The 17,056-nt window shown below is 37.0% G+C and overlaps 2 protein-coding genes across 2 annotated transcripts; one reads left to right on the forward strand and one right to left on the reverse strand.

Moving 5' to 3' along the window:
* Positions 1–224: 224 nt before the first annotated feature.
* On the forward strand, positions 225–4,100 carry fam162a (family with sequence similarity 162 member A). Its single transcript, XM_082183571.1, has 5 exons — positions 225–422; positions 1,951–2,046; positions 2,370–2,481; positions 3,593–3,701; positions 3,785–4,100. The coding sequence occupies exons 1-5, from the start codon at positions 371–373 to the stop codon at positions 3,896–3,898; spliced, it is 483 nt and encodes a 160-aa protein (XP_082039697.1). The 5' UTR covers positions 225–370; the 3' UTR covers positions 3,899–4,100.
* A 1,202-nt stretch (positions 4,101–5,302) lies between these two features.
* Positions 5,303–16,721, reverse strand: kpna1 (karyopherin alpha 1 (importin alpha 5)). The gene is made up of 14 exons (XM_082183569.1): positions 16,573–16,721; positions 14,981–15,117; positions 13,780–13,893; positions 13,599–13,698; positions 13,422–13,516; positions 11,311–11,442; positions 11,097–11,185; positions 10,921–11,020; positions 10,290–10,453; positions 9,694–9,772; positions 8,323–8,448; positions 8,102–8,229; positions 7,811–7,986; positions 5,303–6,992 (listed from the first exon to the last, which is right to left on the reverse strand). The coding sequence occupies exons 2-14, from the start codon at positions 15,104–15,106 to the stop codon at positions 6,805–6,807; spliced, it is 1,617 nt and encodes a 538-aa protein (XP_082039695.1). The 5' UTR covers positions 15,107–15,117; positions 16,573–16,721; the 3' UTR covers positions 5,303–6,804.
* Between the last annotated feature and the right edge of the window lie 335 nt (positions 16,722–17,056).

The following is a 17,056-nucleotide window of genomic DNA, read 5'->3' on the forward strand; positions in this document are numbered from 1 at the left end:
GAGATTGTTGGATGTAATTATTTCTCACTATAATCAGGATTTAACGTGAGCGTGTAAAATCCACAGGTGCTTTATGCGAAATATTATGAAGAACTTCAAATACTGTGCATATAATCTTATTTAACTATGCTTTTTACAACTACATGCGTGTTACGAACACACACGTATGTCCTTAACAGGCGCTCCTATGAGCTGTTTAGACTTCTTAGGGTCCTTCAGTGTTCATCTCTGCGCTCTGGCTCTTTCAAGTACGAACTCGAACTGACATTCATTATTCTGGTAGAGGAACTAAACCTAGCGTTGTCATCTGGACAGGCTTTCATGCCTTAAATTTTGTCTTTTTCTATCATTATATTTTTCTTCAGACGTCATGATCTTCAACATGATCCGCGGGCCTCGCGCTGCCTTTGGCACTTTAATAGGTCAGTATTTTCCATAAGTTTGTTTTGGACGCAGCATGTGAAGAGCTTTGGCACTGGGCACAGTGACAGTGGGCATTCTTAACACACTTATTAGCACAACACTAAGCACTGAACACATGATTATAAACGATTATGACGTAGTTTAACTTTTCGATACTGGCATGATTGCATTCATGAGGTTATTTAAGGTTATTGCATGGATTTGATCATTTTCATTTATGTTTTATCTAATACGTGAAAAGAGCCACACCTCTTGTGATTTTACGATTTTACAACTCTATCTGATCTCTTTACTATAGTAAATAATTATTAGTAACAGCTGTGATAACTTGGTATTGCTCAGTATGTCATCAAAAAGAAGAAGAATTGGAGCTCTATATCTAATCTCTTACAAAAATGTTCAACTTACAAATTAAATATACAAAATACAACAATACATTTACAAACTTTTTTCATATATTAGTATGTATTATTAATATATATGTAATTGTTATATATTTTATACCAATCATATCAATATAATAATATAATATACTAATAATATATTAATATAATAATTGTTATATATAATATTAATATATATAATATTAATATATGAAGAGTTCAGATGCAAAAGCCTCTAAGTGCCATCTGAAATTTTCTTCTAGAATGATCATTTTTATAAAGCTTGTATATTTAAGTTAAGTCATTTCACAAATGACAATTAATAGGTAATTTGCATTGCCATTTAAGTGAAATTATTGAACTTAAATATACAAGCTTGATAAAAATGATCATTCTAGAAGAAAAATTCAGATGGCACTTCATATACTCTTCATATATATATATATATATATATATATGTATATATGTGTGTGTGTTCAAACTATACTCAAAAATTAGAATATAGTTTCTTTCTATATTTACTTTATTCAAACTATATTCATGCTCACCATAGCAATTATAGTTTCTGCCAAAATAATACAGTTACAGTAGTATATATGATAATGACACGAAAAGATTGTGAAAGCTTGTTTGAAGAAGATCCCAATAAATAACAGTTTTACTGTAACTGAAATATTTTGGCAGAAACTATAATTGCTATGGTGGGTCTGAATATAGTTTAAATAGAGTAAATATAGAAAGAAACTATACTCTTAATTTTTTAGTATAGTTTGGACATTTACAAAGGTAATGTTTTTATGTACGTTTATTTCTAACAAATTTGAAATGATAAATCAAATGTTCAAATTATCCAATAATAAATCAAATGATTAAAACGGCTGCTCAAATGAGAAATCAATTCTTAAATGAAATTTCATGTCCTCATTTGGGGAACAAAAAAAAAGTGTTTTGGACTCAAATGTAACAGGAAATAACATATTAGTTTTGTATAAACATCATCATACAGCCAAAATTGATCACCATGGCAGCCTTAAAGGGAAAGTTCAGCTAAAATTGTCTTTATGTGTTCCACCGAGGAAAGAAATGTTGACAGAATTTACATTTTAGGTTGACCTATCCCTTTAATTGTCCCTTTCCCTCATAGGGCAGTGGCAGAGAGGCGTGATGAACACAGGGAGCAGAAGACTGTGCATCAAGCCTCAAGAAGGGGCATCTACACCCCCACAGACCACAGAACCGGGTCAGTTCTCTAAATATCCATTCACTTCTACCTGCCTGCATTAGAAGGTGTGGCATAGGACATGACACAGCACTCAAAATGACACGGCACTTTGATGTGCTGAATGAAATATGTCATTCCAGCACGTTTTGTCCCAGCAAAGCAAAGCAAAAAATAAATAAATGCATGTAGCACGCAACTGCGTAATTACCTTGTAGAGCAAGAGAAGTTCCTGTTCTGGCTGTTCTACAAGGATCAGATTAGAGGGAATTTTATCTTTTTCCCAACAGATCAACTTCTCCTCACTAACACCTTGTTTCTCATCTCTCGGTGTTTGCCTTTAGCTCAACGGCTTGGGTTTAAAGTGCCAGGCTACCGCCCATCAGACTGGGATAAGAAGATACTGATGTGGTCCGGGCGATTCAAAACCGTAGAGCAGATTCCAGAGTTTGTGTCGTAAGTGGGCTATTCCTCTTTACATTTGAAGAAACCCCCAGTTTCAGGCATGAAACGTGTAGTTGGTTAATGAGGTCATGTGCCAGCTTATTGGTGGAACACAGGAACTGTCTGCTGTAAGGTTTAAATGAGATTTACTCCCAGTGTAATGACAGGTAATTAGTGTAATGCATGGTATCTGGAGGGAGATCAGAGTGGACTCTGTTTGTGATGGTTAGATGCAAAACAGAACAGGCACGTCCTTTGTGACCTTCCATACACACAGTTGCTTTCCACTAGGGATTGGTGAATATAATTAAATAATGATTAATCGTGATATTTCTTTTTATCCCGATTCTTAAAATCCCAAGATCAATCTTTTTTAGTGTATGACTAGGCCTATTTTCAGTGGCTTTGTGAGAGAATGTATATGTAAAGGCTTGTTCACACCAAGAACGATAACTATAAAGAGATAACTAATACCGTGACTATATTAGCGTCCACACACCAATAGCGCTCTGTTTATTATAAGTGTGCACTGCAGTGATGTCATCTGCCGCTTTAGATGATTGGCTGTCAAGGTTTTATCGTTCATCAGCTGGGGAAAACAAGTTTTGACAGGGATTCCAACAATATCGTTCCTCTGTGTGGTTATTGTTAAAGGAATAGTTCACTTAAAAATGAAAATTCTGTCATCATTTACTCACCCTCTAGTTGTTTCAACCCTGTTTGAATTTCTTTCTTCTGCTGAACACAAAAGAAGATATTTTGAAGAATGTCGGTAACCAGAAAGTTGATGTACCCCCTTGACTTCTATAGTAGGAAAAAGCCTGATTCAAAAAGAAATGACTCTTGAACTTGTTCTTCTTAGTGAATCAAAAACATACAGCGCAAATGTCCACAAAATGAATGACCTCTTTTTTTTAAATGATTAATTCAAAAAGTTTTGGGGGGTATTAGCAATTGAATCAAATGAGAAAATCTGTAAATATGCCCTGCTCTAATCTTTCAGTGTTTTTCTTTGTAAAATCACAGCATTATACAGTAGGACTTCACTTGTTTAAACATATATTTGTGGGTGTACTATTTTATGCTAATGCCTATACTAATGAAAATACTGTGCCGTTTTCAGTTTTGAGATGATTGATGCTTCCAGGAACAGAGTGCGCGTGAAGGCCTGCTATGTCATGATGGCACTGACCATCCTGGCGTGCCTCGGTATGGTTATCTCTGGCAAACAGGTAATAAAACAGTGTATAAATGAAATGGCGTCTTATTGTGTAAAATGGCTGTCAGAGCCTTTAATAAATGTCTTCTATGACAGGCGGTAGGTCGGCATGACAATCTGACCGCTCGAAACATGGAGAAGAAGGCTCGATTGAGAGAGGAAGCACTGAAGGAGAAGGAGGCCGCTGCAATTGCAGAGAAAGCCCAGTGATATGCGTTCAATCGAACGCCCAAAAGCCCATCATTCACCATCCAGTTTTTCCAAATATCACATGCCACAACCCATGGGAACTCTAGTGGAGGTGGTACAGATGTTCCTCCACGACTTCTATAGTGTACAAAATAAAGATGTGAGATGTCCTCTGTGTGATTTTTGTATATATTCTCAAAAAATAAAATACTGGTCCAATGATGTTTATTTGCTTTACACCTATCTTTAGTCTCGTGAGTTTAGTAGTAATAATGCCAGAATTACATGACATGAAGGTAAAGATATATCAACCAATATTAGAAATGAATTTATCAGTATCTGTCCATATTGGATATTTCTTAATTTTCTATTCAGATTAATGTAACAATATTATAATTTAATAACAATATTAAATCTTTGCAAAATCAAAATGAATATTATTTTTTCATTCTGTATATTATAATGTTGTGATGGCTAAATTAAATTAAAGCGTTTAATAAACTTATTTAGTGCTTTATTTTTAAATCAAGTTATCCTGTAGCTCAAACAGTAGGTCATGGGTTTGATTCCTAGGGAAACCAAGAACTGATGAAGTTACCATGAATGCAATGGAAGTTGCTTTGGATAAAAGCATCTGCTAAACACAAATGTTAACGTGATCACAATCACCATTTTAATATTGGTGCATCCCTACATGAATGGTCTCCTAAAGCTTATGTTTATTATCCGCACTTGGTTAAAATAACCAATCAGAAGTAAAATAGCAGCTTGTTAATCTGTTTGCTCACAATATCCCTAAATTATATAGAAAAACAATGAGTAGATGGTCAAAAAAAATAGGTTGAGAGTAAACATCAGCTAAACGGAAAGCCTGTCCCCCAACCCAACCCATTTTAATTAAATTTTACAGAACAGTAAAATTACAATACTAACATTTATGGTTGTCTTCATTTAAAAAGTTAAACCATTTCGCTTTTATTTTGGCGGAAAACCAATGGAAGACCTAAACGCTTCTCTCTGTTGACAGATTTATAAACGATTCTCATTATGAATTTGGGAAGATGGTTAAAAATGATAAGCGACTCAAAAGCACTTGCAGAGTAGCATTAACTGTAACGTAAAGTGAACAGTGCTGTGCTTTACTCTGAAACATGCAGCTCTATATATTTTTATAATTTCATCACAACCGTTGCGATTTGATGATCGCACTAAGCCATATCACTTTCTTCAGTAATCAGGCCCCAACCAAACCATTTTATTCTCGGATTTACGCAATTCACGTGGGTCATAAAACACGGAAATTCTTATAAATACGGGTAAAATCCCATCCTGATGTAATGACTGGCCCTTTTGTGAATGACGCAATGATGAATGAGTCTCCTAAAGTACTGACAGATTTCAAAGTAAATCACTTGACCACTGAGCTTCATGAAACAGCATTTATGCAAATGGCGTAACAGAGAACAGTTACACAATCTCAATACAACAGCAGTATTGAACAAAGAGCTGGTCATCTCTTGGGAAGAAAATCTGACAATGAAATAAGAAAAACAAAGTAAACAATCATATCTTGAGCTAATACCCATTGAATTTTATGTTTAAATGTGTTGATAAGTTTTTAGTCTTCTTTAAAGTCCATTTGTTTGTCATTTTCCACCTCCATTTTTTAAAATGAGGATTATGGCACCTTCGGTATCAAGAGATTCTAACCCTCACAAAAACAATAAGATAAAACAGAAAACCAAAAAGTACTGAACAACTTTCTGCTCTGTATTTTGTCTTATATAGTTCTAGTCACATATGTTGTGTTTGAAATATGTGTGTGCATTCACCATGATTAGACATTAATATTAAAGTTTTCTCACAAACATCGGAAAGCTAAAGCCTTTCATCTCAATTTCAACAGCTTGTTAAAATATGGTGGAAGCTTGAAGGGGTAGTTTTCTCAGCACTCTTAAATACTTAGTGTTTACTGTAAATGAATCCCGTAATGCAGATACCATTCCTCTTCACCTTGATATCCTGAGAAGCGTTTCGAGGGACTAAAACTGACTACAGATAATCGAATCTAAACAAAGGGTCTGTTCTGAACGTAAAGTGCTGATGAAGATGATGCTCGTGTGAAATTGTCCTTGAAGTATCAAATGGTTTTAATGCACAGGATACAGGACCTGTCTTTATGTCTGTCCAGCAGTCTCAGTGAGCAGGAAGACTCCCACTCCCAGAATTCCAAAGGTGCAAATGTGTAACCCTAAAAGGAGAGGCGGAGCCTGTACAGTTCTGTCATTGTCGGAATGTTCAATGTGTGTCAAAAAGCAAAAGACAGTCTGACTGGCATTTTCAGTCAGAAAGCCCGGACCCCTTAGTCCGTCGTTGAGTTGTCTGGGTCAAATGGGAAGGAAAAAGTGCCTTGCCTTCAGCAGACGTCCTTCGGCGTACATTGGCCGTCACTTTGTTTTGGAGGGAGGGGGGTGGGGATTTTGGAGACATGCAAACACAGTCACATGGTCAGTCCAGTGTTTTACAATAGATGAAAAGTCAATATTGCAGTCACGTCACACAAGCTGTGCTTTTCCAGCTTCTATAAACTCATCGCTGGATGCAGTTTTCCTGAATCGGGACTGATGGGATATACGCGTGCTTTGAAGGGCTGAATGAGAGTTTAATGAAGGAAGTGGGTTATTTTAGTCATATGTAAATGTCTACTGGTCATGTTTTCTGCATGTCGCCATCGTTCCGGATCGGGCCAATGACATCAGGGAAGAAGGACAAGAGGGGGTAAATGGGTTGACCGGCAACACACGCTCTTGTATATCACACTCTAATTGAAATGTTCATTTGTTAAATCCTTCGCTCTGTTGGGTCAGTGGGGCGTCTCTCACCCTACAGGGTGGATTGCTTGGAGAATAAGGGAGTGAGTGGAAGTGTTAAAGTTGGAAACCCTCCATGGGAGCCTCACACTGCTGGAAAAGGAACTGCTGCTGCTGGAGGTCAACGGCAGGTGCCAGAGCCGGATCTTCATCATCTGTGCTGAAGTAGCGTTCGATCAGGTCAAAAGCCTTTTGATAGATCTCCTGGTTCTCATGACCCTGTAAGAACTCCAGTTTGTCCAACCCTGATGGAAAGCAATAGAAAAATGTCATCATAGTTTGTCTTTTTTTTGTCATATGTCTGGTCATATTTATTTTTAAAGTAATTTCACAAGGAGATGCAAAAAATAAAACCTTTTATATATTAATATATGAACATCAAAATTGAAACATGAAATAGCTTGTGAAAATCTGATCTCCTAAAATCAAGTTTTCATCATTAATGACATTAAGATTTACACTGCTTAACATTAAAAATTATTTATTGTTGAAAGTTTGGGATTTAATGAAGCAACTGAAGACCCGAGAGACCAATTACAGGCATTTGATCAGTTAAGGACAAAAAAATATGGAAAACTCTTTCCTCCACCCCATTCAATAGAACTATACGTCAGAACACCGGCTCAGTTGAAGAGCTGGCCAATAATGAGCCGGCGTTCTGACGTAGAACCCGGTGGCGCTGCACTGTGTTTACTAGGGGAAGGTAAGAGAAGAAATTGTTGAATAAAGTCTTTTTTTTTTGCACAAAAAGTTATCATGGCTTCATAACAAAGGTTGAACTCGAGGGATCAGAAAGCTCTCAGGAATTTGTGTTCCGGAGATGAACGAAGGTCTTACGGGTTTGGAACGACATGAGGGTGAGTAATTAATGACAGAATTTTCATTTTTGGGTGAACTAGGCAAATCCTTTAAAGCTCAAAGTATGTATACAGTTCACATTTCTTCATCAGCATAGTATGCGTGTTGACATCAAAACTGAAGTATACTTTGGTGTTAAACCTTCAGGTTTAAAAATTATTCATAAAATGAATTCATCACATTCAAAGTGTGACGGCTAACATACCATATGCCTCCTCAATGAGCGCGCAGTAGGGGTTGATTCCTCCTCCTCGTTTAGCTTCCAGCTCACCCAGTCGTAGGATGTTCTCCAAGCCATTTAGGGCCACCTGTACGATCTTTGAATCCATCAGAGTCAGGAGGTCACATAAAGGCTTGATGCAACCAAGCTCAACAAGATGCCTAAGGAGAAGATCAAAGCATTATAATACATATAGCCATCTTGGTTGCTGCTGCAGGAAGTGATCCAAACAAAAATGACACGTTAATACCAGGCTTAAGAAGTGATCTGTCTCACCTGATCTGCTCAGCAGAACCGCCAGATGTGGCGTTTGTGATGGCCCACGCCGCCTCCTTTCTTGTGCGGAACTCAGCTACTTGCAGAATACTTATCAACGGGGGGAGCAAATCTGCATCCATCACCATCTACAAGTTACAAAGATCAAAAGAAAGAGTGTGAGAGAGAAAACGACACTCAAACTGAAGTTTATGTGTTGAACTGTTCAAACATGCATGCACCTGTATTTGTGCACGATTCCCAGCAGTGATATTGGAGATGGTCCAACATGCTTCTTTTTTAATGGACTCTTTCGGGCTACTCAGCAGGTGAAGCAGACTTTGCAGGGCAGAGCAGTTAAGAATCACCTGTGCATAAGAAAACAAATGAAAAGTTACATCCGAAGTATGTATTAGCTACAATAATATCATAATTGTTGTTTTAACGATGTGGAAGCTGACATTAACACTTGTCAGAGTGCTTTCACTGCATGATGTTAAACGCAGTTAGAACGCCACAAACATTTATTTTTTGCGTTTACACTAGGAAATCAATCCGGGCGAATGTATTTTCGATTACCTATGAAAGTGGTGGAAACTGGACATGTTCAAAACGTTTTAGACCCCAATTACCTCTGTATTTAGCATTATACACTTGTGATCGGATTGATGAAAACGCTTCTTAATACCAGGTGTAAACAGGGCCTAGGTTACATCAACCCTGTAATCAAGCCATTCACACAGAATGCATTTTCAGCACTGCTTTTCAAAATAAACATGCTCTAGACGGGCATCTGTGACTGTTACACTCGCGTCTCACACAAGAGAGTCGCATGTTCAGAAAGCCATGTAAAGTTAAAAGTTGTTCAACTTTTAAAAAACATGTCTCAAGACTTTTCTTAAAGTGATTTTACACAACAGCTCAATAAACAAGAAGTGTTTTTGCTCTATTGCGACAACGAAAATAATTCCAAAGCCACAGGGGATCTGTTGTGAGTCTCAGGGCAACACACAGTTGCTTAGAGTTTAGTTCCTGAATGAATTAGCGTTTTGAGCGAATCAATGATTCAATGATCCATTCATAAAGGAGGTCACTTGCTTCGTTCCTGAATGAATCAGGAATAAATTACTCAATGACCTTCATTTTATTTTCATATTTAAAATATTACATTTAAAAAAATCATAGTTCAATATTCAAAATAAATGACATTACATTATATAACATTAATTTCATAGCATTATTTATGAAATTGTAACTGCAGTGTAAATACATCCAAATGCTGAAGTTTAGATGGAGCTTATGTGCTATTGATACTGATTTCATTTGATTGGTAAAAGCCTAGTCTTAAAACTCTAATTGAACTTATTTATTTTGATTAAATGTAAGAATTTCACATGATGCATATACCTAATAAAGTTAGAAATAACTGCCCATATAAAAGGTAAAACTGCCCCAAGAAATCTTTTTCTTGGGGCAAGAAAATCTTTTAAGAAAAAAAAAACACAGCAAAATATTGTCTAATTATTGTTATCAACAAAATACCAGAAAATATTGAGATATCATTTTGTCATCTATAAAAAAATGGAAAGAAAAAAAAAGCTCAATTATTTTACCTGAGTCTGTAGGTCATCTCCTGTGACAATGTTCCCCACGGCTCTTAGAGCAGGGGACACCACCTTATATTCTGCATGTCTGCAACACATGAAAACAACCTCAGAAAACTGTTTTCAAGTATCGACAATAAAAATACAAAGAAGAGAAGCCCTCTTAAAAGCCTAAGCCAGTGGTTCTCAACCGGAAGGGACTGGGGCCCAATGCAAACTTCCAGGGGACCTCAAGATGAATGAATCAAAATTTATTAAAATAATATGAATCATCATTCAAATCAGCTAAAATCAAGATATTTCTCATTTAATTTTTTCTGTAAAGACCCCAGTCTTGGAAAACCTGGATACTGTGTGTATGAGGAAGCCTAATATTCAAAAATGAATAAAATATATATATAATACACATTTTTATTTTTGGTTATGCCCAGCTCTAAAATAATTATTCGGTAGAAATTGAGTAAAAAAGAATATCTCTAATCCATTTGTAAATCACAAATGACTGTGAAAGTCAAGTCGACAATGGAGGACCTTTAAATCACAAAGGTTGAGAACCACTGACCTAAGCTATTCATTATTCTTCCTATCTGTGTTTCATGTCTTACAGCAGCAGCTCCACTAGTCTGCGACAGACTCCTGAGTCAATAACAGCCTGGATCTTTTCATTGGGACCGTCGGACAGATAAGAAAGAGCCCAGCATGCATCAGCCAGAATGTCAGTATCGTTCACAAAGAGCAGCCAGGACAGAACGCTGAGACACGGTGACACCTGCATTAAAACGCAAATACAACTTAGATCTCACCTTAAGTTTAAGGGCGTGTATAATCATGTGACTTAATTAAATTATGTTTCAATAAATTACTCAATTATTAAGTTAATAATCCACATCAACATATTATAAAAGAAAACAAATTAACATTTTTATAAAATTATAAAAACAACATTAACTTCAAGATATTTTATTAACCATAATTATTAATAACATGTTCTAGTTTAAGCAAACATGACCATGATGACACACTCTAAAGACTAAAGTAGTCACTTTAAATATTTAAAGTGAGCCTGGACATCCCACATTATAATGTACAGAATGAAAAAAATGGATATTCATTTTGAGACTATATTTTAACAGTGTACATTATTAGTGTTTTCAAAATTAGTGTTAGATGATGGTAAAAATCATCAAAATGTAAAGATGATGTTTTTAATTGTGAGGAAATAGAAGGAGATTTTACCTTGGCAAAATCTGGGGGTGGGTTTTTCCCTCTGCACAGGTTGGACAGAGCCCAGACGGCATTCCTCATCATAGTCAGACGATTTTGTTTAGCCAATAACCTGCAATGAGAACCTGCATCATTAGAACAACCTTTCAACAGTATGGTTGTTTTAAATGAATGCTTGCATGACTTACTGTACTAGAGAGGGTAGAATATTGCAGTCCAGAACATAATCTCTGCACTCAGTGCTGTCCCCTGCGATATTGCCTAAAGCCCACACCGCCTGGAGTGAAAACAAAGACAATCACATCAAATTAAAGATCAAATTACATCAAATTAAGTCCTATTTTATTATACCTAACTGGGTCTATTTGTGCCCCTTCAATGCAAATGTGTATAAATGCTTACCTGTTCTTGTACATCCTCGAAATCAGAGCAGAGCATCTCAATGAAAATGGGCACCGCCCCAGCCTGGATGACCACACGTGTCTGGTGGGATGTTCCTGATGCGATGTTAGTCAGAACCCACGCTGCTTCAAACTGCACAGAGACAGAGTATGTGTCACCATACTGCAGAAAAGCATTCACTAATGCACCATTTAAAACCCAAAGAGGATTAAATAAAGATACCTATGAGACTTGCAAAATATAAAAAATTCCAATAGTGCGAGCGTGTGCTGGGAGAGACTCATGCCGGATGACTCACTGTCTCACTGTTGTGACTTGGGGCCTAAGACTGGCAAGTGGTTCTTCTGGCACTAGACCGCATAGTTCATTTTAATTAGGGACGTGCACCACGACTAATTTCCATAATTTCCAGAAATTTTGTAAACGACTGGTCGTCCAGACTCTAGTCTAAGAAACCCCAAGAGGACTGTCAAAAAACAGTGTGTATAACTAAGCAATGCATTTGAAATGGGCTACTTCATCTATAAATCAACCAGTCAAATGCTGTACTGAATACTGCTGAAAAATAGGTCATATGCTGTGCTTGTCTAGCATTATGATACAGCGTTAACTTAAAGGTAGGGTAGGCAATTTCAGAGAGGCTAGCAATAGCAAGTTAGCTTTGAAAGCATGAGATCCCACCCTCCCTTCAGAGAGCTCTCCAAAGAACAGCTCCAGGTAGAACTTCAGGGGTTGCCGTCTCGTAATTACGGTTATGACAAAGCATGAACGCAGCATAAGCTCATTGATTTGGTTCAGGAGGTACTGTAAATGGCAGCTCAACGTCATCAACGCATTCATGTGCAGACAGAGCGAGAATGGCAGGCAAACAGTTGTTTGCGTTCATTATTGTAGTACTGCTACTCACTGTACTGTAACGTTTTCTCACCGGTGAATGACACATGATGTAATCCAATAATGTTGTCTCTGGTTGTCTCGCTTCTGGTCTGTGCACGTTCATGAGGTTGTGGCGTGGCTTTGGACAGCGATTTGTAGGGAGGGTGGGATCGTATGCTTTCAATGCTAGCAGGCTAAAGTTAGCATTTCCCACCTATTGCACCTTTAATATTTAGACCACTTCTATTATTGATTGACCTTTAATCAACGTTAGCCAATGTAGACATATTTATTAAAATCAACAATCAATTGGCAGTGCAGAACCAATAATTACAAACTAAATATTATTAACAGAATACCTGAATTAACAGTTAGTTTCTGCAACTAAGCAGAAAAATCAAAGACCAGAACCGAAACTAAAATAATCTTCATTAATCCAACGAAATGGAGCCAACCAACCCCGTGATGTCACTGGTTGTAGAACTGCAAGATGGCAGCACCCTTGCTACAAAAGCTATAAAAAAACATCTTTTGGTCACACTTTAGTTTAGGGTCCAATTCTAAATATTAACAACAACTTTTGCCTCAAACTCCTAATTACTACTTATTAATAGAACAAGGTTGTTGTTAAGTATAGGTATTGGGTAGGATTGAGGGATGTATAATATGGTTATGCAGAATAAGGCATAATATGTGCTTAATAAGTAATAATAAAGAGTCAATATCCTAGTAATATGCATGCTAATAAGCAACTTCTTTTAAATGGCTACATTTATCGTGTTTGTTATATAATTTTTGATTAGAATGGAAATCCATTTACTAAATAATGTTAACCTGACTGACTGCTTCATTTCCACTTTAAGGGTATTCTATTAATTAGGATACCAATTTAGGATCTGTTGTTGTCAAGTATCATTCATAATCTTTCCCTTATAAAATGTCATACCAGTATTGACCCTTATAAACGGTAGTATAACAAGCCTATAAGCAAGCTTAATTGTTATACAGTTTGACCTAACCTACACAATACTCCCATACAACACATGCAAGGTCTGAGGTAAAATCAAATTAACATGACAGTATTTTAATGTAGCCTTTATAAAAATAGAGATAAATGTGTAAACTTAAAACAACTAGCATTTCCAATGTCGACTAACAGCAGCGGTATTGTTTAGTTGAATAGTCTCGCAAATCCCTAGTATTAATATGACCCAGATACAGCTTATTAAGGTCACCTGTAGCGTGCAATTCTCTCTTCTTTTCAGGAACTCAACAAATCGCTCCACGACACCGGGGGTGGCAATGACCTCATCAATAGGGGGATTAGGCTCTAATGGAGAATTACAAAGATGCAATTAGCATCCTTTTATCATAAATATGATTATGTAAATGCAAGTATTTTAGTCTTTCACCTTTAGATAAGAGTTTTCTGAAGCGCTGTGTTCCTATGAGCTGTTGTTCTGGGGAGCTAGAGAAGATCATCTGTATCATGTCCTCAGAAATAACATTTCCCTATAAAGAAGAAAAGACAAGTTAGTATTTTTTTCATCAGTTAGTAAAGACTATGATTAACTATTATTTTAACTTTCTCACCGTGATTTGGTCCATATTGTTGGCCTGTGATTCCAGGTATCCACTGTCTGACATCCCATCATCCTCCAGTGTTCCATCCTCCTCCACTGTGGCCACATTTCTGCGCTTGAACAGCTGTAAGAACACACAAAGTCTCAGATCACTGAGACTTTTCTTCCAACTTTGACAAATCCACATGATCACATCTATGTTAAAGGGATACTTCACCGTTTTTTCATATTAAACTATGTTATTCCCTTAACTAAGACGAGTTGATACATACCTCTATCGTCTCAGTGCGTGCACTAAATCCCTCTGTCTTGCGGCGAAACTTTGTTAGCCCAGTTCATTTAATATGGGCCAAGCAGAGAAGCTACCAAACACCTCCACGTTTTCCCTATTTAAATACAGTTACTCGCGAAGTGTAACTCGACCTAGGACGGTGACACAAAACAAAACGTTGCGCTTTTCTAAGCGTGTAAAATGGATAACTATTTTGTATGGCGGAATACCATAGCAAGTGCTTGTAAGCACTTCGACTTGGCGCAGTAATATCTTCACTCGTGAAAAATCCTCTCACCGGCCCCCGCTCCCTCGAGTGAAGATATTACTGCGCCAAGTCGAAGTGCTCACAAGCACTTGCTATGGTATTCCGCCATACAAAATAGTTATCCATTTTACACGCTTAGAAAAGCGCAACGTTTTGTTTTGTGTCACCGTCCTAGGTCGAGTTACACTTCGCGAGTAACTGTATTTAAATAGGGAAAACGTGGAGGTGTTTGGTATCTTCTCTGCTTGGCCCATATTAAATGAACTGGGCTAACAAAGTTTCGCCGCAAGACAGAGGGATTTAGTGCACGCACTGAGACGATAGAGGTATGTATCAACTCGTCTTAGTTAAGGGAATAACATAGTTTAATATGAAAAAACGGTGAAGTATCCCTTTAAGCAGCTAGATTGAGTCACCTTCATTTAATTCAGCTCAATCTTCAACAACAATACCCAATTATAACAACAAATGTTTCATTTTTAAAAGACAAAAACATATGTACAAGACAAGTTCAGTGAATGTAAGATTTAATGAACACGGCACATCAAGTGACAGTTCTGTCAACTCTCCCAAAACTCCCTCAGTCCATGCTCTCATGTCTCATATTTACCTTTATCCAAAACACCTAGAGAAGAATGAAATCATATGAACTCATATCTCCAATTCTCTTACTTGTTCATCTTTCTTTTGTTTGCGAAGTTGCAGGCCTTCTTCCTCCCTCCTCCTCCTCATCTCATCTGTGTTGAGTGATTTGTTTTTATAGCTTTTGAGACGTGCATTGTCCTTCCCCTGACTCATGATGTTGCCTGCTGGAAAGACACAATCAAAGCAAGATGAGCACAAAAGGAATCACCAAGAAATAGTAGCTTGATATCAGCTAGATGACAGGCTTTGACAGACCTCTTCGAAAAATCATTTAATGTCACTTGTTTCCTCAGCTGTGGACAAGTACACCAATCACAAGTATTCATATCCACCGTTTGTTTAATAACTAATCTGACAGCAGTAAAAATACAGAATACTAATGCAGCCAGTCAGAGCTGTAACATATTTTTCATACATTTCAATGATGATTGCCACAAGCAAACAAGGTTTTGTGTCAATAATGTTGTTTAGCCACAAACTGGATATTATCTGTGTCACATATAAAAAAGCCTCTTGCAAATAAAATCTTGCTCCAAAACCATCACTTAAAGTTGTGATAAAACGGAAGTAGCGACAGATCTTTTTAGGGCTATTTCACTTCCATAACTAGTCTCCTCTCAGACTAGTGGAAAGAAAACAAGCAAAATACACTGTTAAGGGTTTATTATTATTTATTTACACCTTATTCATTTGTATCTGTAGATTTCAATTACATATGTTTAAAGGCTATTTTCTCAAAATGAGCCAGAAATCTCCAGTTAAGTAGCACCTGCATACTTTCCCGTTTTTATTCCTATTTATACTCTTAAGGTTTTTAAAGAGGGGTTTATTCATATATCATTAGCCTGATTTATTTAGCATTTTATTCCTATTTGTCCTGGTTGTTTTTCTGACCGTATTGTCTTATTTATGGAGTGTAGCATGTTAAAACATAATGAAATAAGACATTTGAACCTGGCTTTATTCCAATGTTCAGATTTCTGTTCTAAAAATGTATGCAAATTTAATTAGATATTGCCTCAACTGCGTTTAATATTTATATTTAACATATTTCAGACCATTTAGAAATACAAAGCAATTTACTTAATGTGTACAATGATTAATCAACTGGGGAAGGTTGTTGATATCTATTATTTAAAATTTGTACCCCGTTCACTTGTGTTGTTATGCCTTAAAATACAAAAAAATAAGATAAGAAACAGCCAGATTGGAACCGAGCTTGTCATGGGCAGTGGCGCTTCAGCCCGCAGTGAAGGGTAGCGATTATCCAACCATCTCCACCAAAAAACACCCCGCCAAACACACCAATCCAACCGTACATAACGCCTATGAGGCCAAGACGGTCGATTCAAGGCAATAAAACGTAATTTTAGGTTATCACAGGGTAGTGATCATCGATTGAAGAGCAGGTTTGTTGGTAATATCGTCTTAACGCCAGACTCGCCTCTCCCTCCCAGATCTGCGCAGCAGCCTCTGTTAGCTCCCCTGCTAACCTACCCAATAAGGTTATCCGACAGCTGCTTTATATTTATGTTTAAACATTTAGATCTATTGAATTTAACATAATATAGGAGTAATAAAACCAGTCACACACAAATAATCCACATTGGCGTACTGACCTGTCAAAAAAGTCTAGTTTATCCCTGTGTCGTTTAAGCTCTACCGTTCAGCCTCCGCCGGTATAGTAATACTGCGCATGCGCACTGGCAGAGGACATCGTGTGCGTACTGTAGCGCATGTCTAGTTCTCGGTGTTGCCAGTTTTGTGTAACGAACGGGGTTGCCATGTCCACTTTTTATAAGAAACCTGGGTCTTTTTATTTATTTAATAAAGGCGCTTATAAACATGGCCAGTAGCAGGGTGCTTTTTTTTTATAGCTTATTTACAAATAACAGTTGTATATGGACTTGGTTATTATGACCTGTTAGCCTCATACCCTCAATGAAAAAACACAACAACAATAAAACAGTACAATGACAAACTTGCTTATATTAAACAGAACGTTTATTAACGAAATGAATCAGACGAATTAGCCTATATGGTAGGCTATAGCCTACTGGAGTTGGTTGTAACAAATAAATTAAAGGTCTTTAGATTTTTCCC

The sequence above is a fragment of the Leuciscus leuciscus genome (genome assembly GCF_965113295.1).
Source record: "Leuciscus leuciscus genome assembly, chromosome: 11".
NCBI lineage: Eukaryota > Metazoa > Chordata > Actinopteri > Cypriniformes > Leuciscidae > Leuciscus > Leuciscus leuciscus.